Source organism: Phocoena sinus, chromosome 1, assembly GCF_008692025.1.
Source record: "Phocoena sinus isolate mPhoSin1 chromosome 1, mPhoSin1.pri, whole genome shotgun sequence".
Classification (NCBI taxonomy): domain Eukaryota; kingdom Metazoa; phylum Chordata; class Mammalia; order Artiodactyla; family Phocoenidae; genus Phocoena; species Phocoena sinus.
In genome coordinates, this window is record NC_045763.1 from 16,464,362 (window position 1) to 16,475,068 (window position 10,707).

Sequence of the window (10,707 nt, forward strand, 5' to 3'; positions counted from 1 at the left end):
AATTCAATGAGGAAAGAACAGTCTTTTCAACAAATAGCACGGAAACAACTGGATATCCAAATGCAAAATAAACTTGAACCCCCTACTTAACATCATACACAAAAATTAACTCAAAATGGATCAGAGACTTAAATGTACAAGCTAAAATTATAAACTCTTAGAAATAAACAAAGAAGTAAATCTTCATGACCTTGAATTAGTCAAAGCCTTCTCAGACACAATATGAAAGTGCAAGTGACAAAAGAAAAACATAAATTGGACTTCATCAAAATTAAAAACTTTTCTGCTTCAGAGGGTGAAAAGTGAAAAGATGACCCACTGAATGGGAAAGAATATTTGCAAATGTTATATCTGAAAAGGGACTTGTATCCAGAATATATAAAGAACTCTTACAACTCAATAATAAAAAGACAACCAAGCTAAAAACTGGGCAAAGGATTTGAGCAGACATTTCTCCAAAGACAAATGGCCAATAAGCCCACTAAAAGATGCACAACATCATTAGTCATCAAGGAAAAGCAAATCAAAACCACAATGAGATACTACTTCACACCCACTAGAACGGCCTATAATCAAAAAGACATATACAATGCCAAGTGTTGGAACCTTCATCTTTTGCTGGTAGGAATGTAAAATGGTAGTCACTCTGGAAAACAGTTTGGCAGTTAATCAACATGGAGTTACCTCATAAAACCCAGCAACTGTACTCTTAGGTATATACTCAAGAGAAATGAAAACATACATCCACACAAAAACATTCATAGCATAATTATTCATAATAGTAAAAAAGTTTAAACCACCCAAACGTCCATTAACAGATGAATGAAAAAAATGTAATACTTGAAATATTCTCTGACAATTTAAAAAAAAAGGTTCTAAAACACGCTACAGGGCCTCCCTGGTGGCACAGTGGTTGAGAGTCCACCTGCCGATGCAGGGGATGCGGGTTTGTGCCCCGGCCCGGGAAGATCCCACATGCCGCGGAGCGGCTGGGCCCGTGAGCCATGGCCGCTGAGCCTGCGCGTCCGGAGCCTGTGCTCCGCAACGGGAGAGGCCACAGCAGTGAGAGGCCCGCGTACCGCACAACACGCTACAACATAGATGAACCACAAAAAAATTATGCAAAGTGAGAGAAACCACTCACAAAATACCATATATTGTATTATTCCTATATGAAATGTCCAGAATAGGCAAATCTCTATAGGCTGAAAGTAGATTAGTACTTGCCTAGGGCAGAGAGAACTGGGGGCGGGGGGGGGGGGGGGGGGGGGGCGGACTGGTGAGTCTAATGGGTTTCTTTTGGGAGTGATGAAAATATTCTAAAATTTACTAGGGTGATGGTTGCAGTATTCTGTGAATATACTCAAAACCACTGAACTGTACACTGTAAATGGGTGGCTTGTATGGTATGCAAATTATATCTCAATAAAGCTGTCCAAAAAAAAAGAGCAATGGTTTTACACAAGTGAGGTCTAACCTCTTCTCTTATTCATTCAAAGTCCTCTAGAATCCAGATCCATTATCTCAAGCATTCAACCTCAAGACTCCTCCACTCCAAGCATACTGAGCAGGGCCCTTACAATCCAGCATACACTGTGCTTATTTCAGGCCCAAATCTTTGTTCATGCTGATCACCCACTCACCACAATTCATTCCTCTCTGCCGAACCAAACCCTGACTACAGTCTTAAACTCTTCTTTTTAATTTTTTAAAAATTCATCTTTCAGTTCAAATTCTGTTTTTTATACGCTATTTTCTAGGGCCTAGAAAGAGTCAGGAGTCACCCTTTCCTTCTTACATTCCTCCATTCTATCTTCAAGGTTCAGTCCTTTCCATTCTCAATGTAAAAATACTGTATTCTGGCTCAAAACTGGTTGTACTTATTTCTACTGCCACCTAGTTTTCCCCCTTGTTATTCCAAAATTCTGTTTGTTCCCATGCTTCAATCTTATTTCCCTAACTCCACATGAGACCACATATGGTCTTTTCCTCCCTCCTCAATCACTCCAAATAATACCAACGTTTGTTGAAAACCAATTAAAGGAATCAAGGCAATATAACACATGCATACAATTCATAACTAGCAAATACCACCCTGGCCACGTCTTTTTTAAGTATGATTGAATATATGGATGAAGATGGATTCAAAGGAATAATTTTTTAAATGTACGTAACTGTAGGGGGGAAAATCTGTGAAGTTAGATCAAGTTTTAATGTCATAAATAATGCAAAACATTATAGGCACAAGTCAAAAATGTCTGACTTCTTGATAATGGTTTCAGCCCTTCTCTTTCTAATGTGCAGTGATAACTTCTGAGCTACAAGCCAAAGGTGAAAGAAGACCTTTCCAAAGAAACAAAAATAGTTCATTCCAAATTGATGAAGAATAAAACTATTCAAAAAGTAGTTTCTGCTGGCAGATAGTTCACTAACAAAATAAGCAAGATACAAAACTGTATGTAATTTAACCTTATGTTACAAAAAAGGGCAGATTTTAAGTCCATTAAAATTAAAGTCCATAGAAAAAAGGACAAGAAATAAACCAAAATGTTAAACAGTGGTTATCTCTATGTATTAAGATTATGACTGACTTTTTACTTTTCCATATTTAAAAATTTTCTGAATTGATGATGTGTTACACATAATTATAAAACAAAAATGTTAATAGTTACATTTGACTATAAATGTTTTTTCTCCTTGGCCTTTATACAAATTCTAATCCTCGGTATCTATACTTCAAATGTAACCCAGCCATTTTAGATGGCTATGTAAACTGGGTCAATGCTTATGCCACCTCAAAGGAAATTATGAAACTATTTTCAATTCAATCACACATCAGTGCAAACAATTTAGGGCAGCTTTGAGTGTGAAAAGTGTGTTGTGATGCCATCTCTATTACTCCAAAACTTATCTTAAACTGATTCCTCAACTCTAACTTAATCAACATTTCATTCAACAAATACTTATAGACTTCCTACTACCTGCCAAGCACTGTTATAGGTGCTAGCAATTCAATAGTGAACAAAAGCGACAAAAATCTCTGCCTTTATGGAGTTTACATTCTCTACAGATAAAATTTAATGTCTCAGAAGAGTCAGGAAACACACACACAGGGCTCAAAAAAGTACAAAACAAGTATTAGTTAATAAAGATCATAAAAACTGACAAATTTCAAATGTACTTTAAATAGTTCAAACTACCTCAAATTTCAGTTAAGAGTATAGCAGGGCTTCCCTGGTGGCGCAGTGGTTGGGAGTCCGCCTGCCGATGCAGGGGACACGGGTTCGTGCCCCGGTCTGGGAGGATCCCACATGCCGCGGAGCGGCTGGGCCCGTGAGCCATGGCCGCTGAGCCTGCGCGTCCGGAGCCTGTCCTCCGCAACGGGAGAGGCCACAACAGTGAGAGGCCCGCGTAACGCATAAAAAAAAAAAAAAAAAAAAAAAAAAAAAAAAAAAAAGAGTATAGCAGAGTGAAAAACTTCCGGTTGGCAGCAAGCCAAAGAACTAGGAACCAATTGAGAATTCAGAAGTATCTTGGGATCCTGCAATATTTCATCCATGTAAATCTCACCTGCAGTTTACACATTACTTGAAGTCAGGTGCCTACCTAATAATCAGGAAATACTTCATTTCATATTATATTAGCTCAAAGTATTATTCCTAAAGTAAAAATAGATTTTCTCATCACAGGAGTTTACTTCAGAACTTACTTTCCCTCATACCTCATAAATGAACTAACTGGATCATCACCCAGAGCAAGGCAGCATCTGACCATGGTGGCAACCTTATTTTACAGCCTCAAGCCATCCCACCACAGACCATATAGTCTTCACTACTAAAGTCATAGAAGTATTTCAGTCTGTTTGGCTAAATCTAACATTAATAAAACAAAAACCAGAGGTTTCTTCTCATATGAGCAAGCTGCCTTCCCTATGATCCACGTCAGAATGCCTCTAGTATCAGTAAGTCACCACAGAAACGTGTCACTGACCATCAGACAAACTAAGAAACCATTAACAGGTCTCTATAAATCCTTCCCGCCTACTTGCAAGAACAAAACAAACCTCAAACCATAATCTTCAGAGTTAAAAGCCATTACAATTCAAGAGTATCACTCTGTAAACTATAAACTAGTCTTACCCCTTCGTTTTAGAGAAGGGGAAACTGATGCCCAAAGTAGTTATGTGACTAGTCCAAGATAACACATTAAAATGGAAAAGCCAGGGATTCCCTGGTGGCGCAGTGGTTGAGAGTCCGCCTGCCGATGCAGGGGACACGGGTTCGTGCCCCGGTCCGGGAAGATCCCACATGCCATGCAGCGGCTGGGCCCGTGAGCCATGGCCGTTGAGCCTGCGCGTCCGGAGCCTGTGCTCCACAACGAGAGAGGCCACAACAGTGAGAGGCCCGTGTACCGCAAAAAAAAAAAAAGAAAAGGAAAAGCCAAACTTGAATCCAGATTTTTTTTTTTACTCCAAATCAGGTGGACTTCTCAATACACCAAGTAAAACCTATATTTTAAGGCCAGCAGGTACTGCTTTCCGGCCAAAGTCTAATACCAGAAGGGCAGGGGGGTATTATGGGATGAGTGTGAAGCAGACCAGGAAAGAACCAACCACACAGATCAGATCTGTTACATACCTTCTCATGCTCTAATTCCTCATATTATGATGCAGAAGATATTTTGAATCTACAGCAATTGTGTTTTGATTACCATGTTCTCTGGTACCTCCTTCTAGCTTCTCTGCTCCTGCTAAAAAGCTGAAACATGCCTGAAATCCATTTAGTACTAAATTTCTATGCAGCAGCAACAGCAAAGGAATTGTGAAAAGTCAGCAGGCAGAAGGTGAAAGCTCTGGGTAAACCTTGGGTAATTCTTACTCATCCTTCTAATTTAGCTCAGATTTCTTCTAGGAAGCCCTAATTCCTCCTTCCCCCAGGCTAGGCTCTTATAGCAGAGTTATTGTACTTGCCTCATGGTATTCTGTCCGTTTACCTGTCTGGACCAAGTTCTTTGAGGGCAAAGATTTCAACCCCAGACCTAGCACTGAGTATGGCACACAGTAGGTGCTGGATAAATGAACAATTTTAAAACTTGCCACTTAGATTAAAGCTCCAATACAAATAGCAACCCTATTATGATTTAAAACATGGGTTTCAAACATTTTTTAGCAGACGTTTTGTAAAAATCTTATCAGAAACCCCAATGTGGAAAAGCACCATATCAGTCCTTAGGTAATTTAAATTCTCAGTTTGACAGAAAATACCCATAAGCCTAGGACAGGGAGTAGCAGCAGGATGTGACTGATGTGAGCTGATGTGCCTCAGGCATCTAACTTTCTTCCTTCTTTATCTCCATCTTGCACTGGTCTCCCTCTCTCCCTTGCTAGAAGAGGATGATGAGGATCTGCTCTCCCAAAGCACAGATCCATCTTTGTTGATGGTGGGGCTCAGGAGTAAACAGACTGCTGGCCACTGCGTAAGCTACCGAGTTCTAGTTGCTAGTTATAAAGGAATTTTGCTGGAGGCCTTGCTAACATCTGAACAAGCAGAAACATGCACTGAATCAAATGTGGCAGGCCTATTCCTATGCTTTAAGACTCAATGAGGTAAAGATAACCTACTTGTCTAGCAGTGTGTGGCTATGAGCTAATTAAAACAAGGTGCAGCATCAGTGCATTCTAGATTACTCCAAAGAGCTCCTTTACTTTACACAGACTTCCCCTAGCTATCAAATATGGGAGGGTAAAAAAAAAAAAAAAAAAAAAATATGGGAGGGTATCCTTCCTTCCACTTCCACGTGCAGACTTGGTAAAAAGTAGCACAGCATACTACAAAGGACATTCATAAGCTTTGGAGCCACGGTCTGAACTGCAGTCCACTACTTACTAGAGAGACAACTGTGGGAATGTTACTTAACTTCTCTGAACTTTAGTTTCCTCATCTGTAAAATACAGACAGTATTTTACAGATGAGGAATATATACAGACTCATTACAGTCCTTGTGAGAATTAAATAAAATCATGTATGTATGGCTCCTAGAATAGTAGGCACTCAATAAATGAACACTATTGTTATTATTCAGATTTAGCTTTAGTAGAGGCAAAAAAGAAGAAAGCAAATATTAGCTTCAGCCTACAAAACTGAGAATCAACACAGAGCTCAAAAAAAGGAAAACTGTAATACCAAAAAAAAAAAGGGAATATTTGCTTTTAATATATGTCATATCTAAGACAAAATAGCTGAGGACACAAGTCATTTTTGGGTCACCACAGGCCTTTACCAAATTTAGTTCCTTTAAAGAACCCACTGCTCTGATTTCTTAACCAAACCAACTCCCCCCAAACAGTAACTAGACTCCCCAGAAGTGTCAGCAGCCCTGAGAGAAATTACACCCTGAAGTCTTTCCATATAAATAGAACACTGTGTATTCATAACAGACTGCAAAATTATTCTGTTTAAGTCAGAACTACTTGGGGACCTGAATTCAAACTCATTTATCTTTATCTCAAGGGTGAGCAATTTCCATCTAAAGAATTAGGCTTTTAATGGGGACCCAAGAACTCCCTGAAAATGTAAGCAAGATTTTCTACGCATGTACAATTTTCTGTGGAGAGGATCTACAAGCTTTCATCAAAATGTCAAAGTTGTTTGTTACCCACAAAAGGTTAAGAATCACTACTGAGATTCTTGGAACCTCATACTGGGAAGCTGAGGTGAGCAAATCTCAAGGCAAGTATCCTAAAGTGCCAATTTCATAAACTATTCATACTGGATTATGTTATAAAACTCTAAGCATATTTCTCCCTTGCCATTAGCACTTTTTATATCAGGGTTTATCTTCTTCTTTCATCCTCACCATTCCTGCCCACCCTCTGCCATGCCCCATCCCTTGCCTCTCAGCAGTCAAAGGCATTCTTTCCATGAAATGGCCTTATGAGCCTGCCACGCCATACCAATGCTTACTTAAGCAGTGAATTTAAATTCAAATTCACTATCATTTCTGATTTGTCACTTGAACCCTAAGTACAAACGAAGGACATCTTGTTACATGAATCTCTAATATTTTTACAAATTTAAAATACTATCTGAACTTATTAATTTAATTCAAACACAACTACACCTGTATATTTTGAGGAACTGGAGAGTTAAGCCATAGAAAGAGCAACTCCAAATTTGCACTCCAGTCTCAATGCTTCAATCTGTATCAACTTATATACAACGGTTTGTGGTTTGGAAAGTGGTTTCATCAAACAAATACAAATTCCCACACTCAGCCACACTCAGTGTACAAAAGCAGAATTGCTCTATTTCAATCCATTTTTAACCAATTCCCCATTACCACTGATAACATTTCACCATTGGTATGTTCTAATGAAATCTGTAATCTACACTTCATTTACTATACAAGCTTTTAGATTTTAGCAGTTTGTAACCTTTCAATGTGTAAAGCAAAGAGAAGATAATAGAATTGTGAAATACATCAAGAAGAAAATTTAATCTTACTTCGATGACATGAGGCAAAGTAAAAACTTAAAGCCACATAAAACCAAGTATCCTATATTACTACGTACAGGTATAAAAGTTATTTCCACTAGAAATTACATCTTAAATCCCCTTTAACAACTGTTGCAGTAGTAGTAACTACTTTTATGTTGCAACCAACTCACAACTTTTATAAGTCCTTCCTTTGTGAAATGCGCTGAGAAAAAGTACACTTGAAACACTCAAGTCACAGCTCTTTGTGTCCAAGTAACACCACCAAATTCACCAAACACTGTCATATTCAGTACTCAAGTCCTTACTTATCACTCTGTAGTCAAGAACACATAACTATGGACCTCCTTTCATTTAATTTCCAAAACAGCTCCAAGATGCAGGTAAGGAATAATTTACTTGGTGGCGCAGTGTAGAAACTTAGAGCCCTAACCAAATATGGGCAATCAAGACCAGAAAAAAAAAAAACTAAAATTAAAAAGGAATTTAAACTCACAAAGCATTAAGTCAAGATATGTTTAAGAGATCCAGCAGTGAATTCCACCTTGAAGTAGGCATATCAGCCAAACTTCTTCCCCCAGAGTAAAGCAACTAGGGATACTGATCAAAACTAACCAGGTTTTCGAGGAGCAACAAACACTTAGGAATCCCTAACCATTCTCATTGGTGAACAATTCTTAATTGAACAGAATCTTGCAGTTCAACCTTATGAAATCAGTACACACATGACACTGGAATGGAATTTATCTTACTCTGCGCCACCACTGCTTGGATTGAAAAAATGTGGACTAACAATATTCAAAGAACAGAGAAAATGGCACTTGACAGAAACCAAAACGATGACCTGGAATGACTCTAGAAGGGAGATACCTTCCCCTTCTCAAAGCAATGGACACAGACAAGAATCAAACTACAGACTGAAATAATCTGTGGACCTCACAGCAGTTAGCTTCTCACTTGCTCAAATACCCTACTCTCTCTAAAAGTCAAACACACGATGACACAAATACAAAAACACATCTAACATCCAATGATTATTTATTGATTTACACAAATACAACGGATTGGGGGGAGGGATGGATGATGAAATGTTATTCTAAGGTAGCTAATAATGCCTTTCTAAGTCTCCGTGAAATTCATGAACTCAATGTTTTACCTTCACCGGCTGGTTTTTAACTAAAATACCCTGTCACCAAGTCTTTTTTTTTAATCAAAGCTGTCCAAAAATTCTACAATCAAGCAAATAACATGAAATTAGACACATTCAATACTAGACTCTCCTTCAGGGTCCCTGGTACCCTCTGGACATCAGGCCTATGAAGAGTAACTGAAAGCCCTTTAAAAATATTCAGCATAACACAAGCCTTCCAAGAAGTGAGACTTTTGGGGGTGATGGGTAATGTCTGTTAATTTCCTCTTCCTTTAAAAAGGTCAAACGCAGGGAAGCGTCCGGTTTAACATTTCCTCCCTAGATCGCGTTCCACCACAAACCACAACTCCCCCAATCGCTAAAAAACACTACCCAGAGGGAGTGCTTTCTGCAAAATTTCACCGTAGATTTAAAATCCAACTTACCTCAAGAACGAGCTGAGTTTAGTTTCATACAGGAAATTTACCAATAGAGTTTATTATGTATTAATAGTAATAATTAGAGAAGCCCACCATGCCCCGCTGCAGGGGGAGCTGAAGGGAGATGAGGAGGGTGTAGTCCTCACAATCAGAGAAAAGCCTTCCCTGCAGGGCTGGTCACAGGCACCAGCAAATTCGGCCTAATAAAGGGGGGGGGGGGGGGGTAGGGTTTAGGGGAGGAGAGGCGAGCGGGGGAAGGGTCCCCCAGCTCCAAAAGGGAAGGGCTGCAGAAGCAAGGCCGATGGAGCTACTTTTCGCAGTAGTGCAGAGGGTCCCGGGGTGCCCCGTAGTGCTGCTGCCGGGGCACCCCAAAAGCTCCGGCCAAGCCGGGTGCGTGGCCTGGAGGAGCAGCCCCTTCCCTGTGGGCAGTAGCTGCCGGCAGGAGAGTCCCCGGAGGGGCCACAGCCCCCCTGGTCTGCAGCGAAGAGAGCCGAAGGGCCGGCAGGAAGGTGAAAAGGATACTGTTGGGGCGCCTGGGTCTGGAGGGCCCTGATGTTCGGGTGAGGAGGGGCCGCTGCCGCCGCTGCCGCCGCCGCCGCCGCCGCCGCTGGGTGAGGAGGCGGTACCGCTGCTGCTGCTGCTGCCGCCGCCGCCGCCGCCGCCGCCGCCGCCGCCGCTCCTGTGCCGGGTCCGGTTCCTGCTGCAGCCGCTGAGCCTGATTTCAGAGCCGGTTTCTGCGGTAAACTCATGGCAAAGCGAAGCCACCAACCCCCCCAGAGCGGGACCGGGCGCGCCGGGGTGCAGGGGCCGGGGGCAGCGGTGGGGCGGGATGGGGGCAGACCCGGGGAGGCGGCGGGAGCGGGGGGCCGGGGGGAGGCTGGGAGGAGGAGGAGGAGGGAGCCGGGGCCGGTCACACACGCCCGCCGCCGCCGCCGCCGCCGCCGCCGCCGCCGCCGCCGGCAGCAGCAGCCGCCCCGCGGGCCAGCACCACCGGCTGCCGGTCTCCGTGACAACGCGACCCCAGGGGGGGGGCCGGACCCGGCGGGGGCAGGAGGCGGAGAGACCGGACCTTTCACGGCAATATCCTCATGGGCCGGCGGCAGGGGGTCTTTATCCCCCTCCCCGGGGGAAGCGGCGCCCTTCTCGGTAGCGGGGCTCAGGCGATGCCGGCGGATTTTCTTCACTCAACAAGCAGAGCATCCAACATGGCGCTGCGGCCGCCTCCAGCAGTCCGGCAGGACGGCCGCTCGGAAAACTTCGGGCCTTTTCGGAGTAGTTCGGGAGGCCGAGGGTGAGAAGCTCCTTCGGCTCTTTCCGGAGACTGCGAGAGGTCGGGGTTCTTCGGAAACACTCGGGGGCGCCTTCGGCCACCGTTCGGCAGTTCTCCGGGGCCGACTCGCTTCCTCGGGAAAGATCGGCTAGAGGGGCTTCCAGGCTCGCTGCGGCTGGGGTGCGGGGCGGAAGGAGAGACCAAAGGCGAAGTCTGGTCTGCGAGATCCCTCCTCTGCCGCCCAGCCTCGAAGAACAATGGTAACGGCCCTGGAGCCTGCGGTCCGCAGAGCCCTGTCCGTAAGGGCGGGAGGCAGTGAGGCGAGAAACCTCGGTTACGGTGGGAGGAACTGCTTAACCGGAGTGAAACCGCTGG

At 43.2% G+C, this 10,707-nt stretch overlaps 1 protein-coding gene across 11 annotated transcripts in view; it reads right to left on the reverse strand.

Annotated features, from left to right (window-relative positions):
* The window catches only part of EIF4G3 (eukaryotic translation initiation factor 4 gamma 3), a 383,092-nt gene extending 372,803 nt beyond the window's left edge, over window positions 1-10,289 (reverse strand). For 9 of the 11 annotated variants that reach the window (XM_032624983.1, XM_032624984.1, XM_032624982.1 and 6 more), the window contains exon 1: window positions 9,585-9,955. In XM_032624983.1, the coding sequence (XP_032480874.1) occupies window positions 9,585-9,811 (227 nt within the window). In that variant the 5' untranslated portion in view covers window positions 9,812-9,955. Of the gene's footprint in view, window positions 1-9,584; window positions 9,956-10,131 lie in introns of those variants that run through there. The other 2 variants (XM_032624986.1, XM_032624985.1) reach the window with 2 other exon arrangements.
* Between the last annotated feature and the right edge of the window lie 418 nt (window positions 10,290-10,707).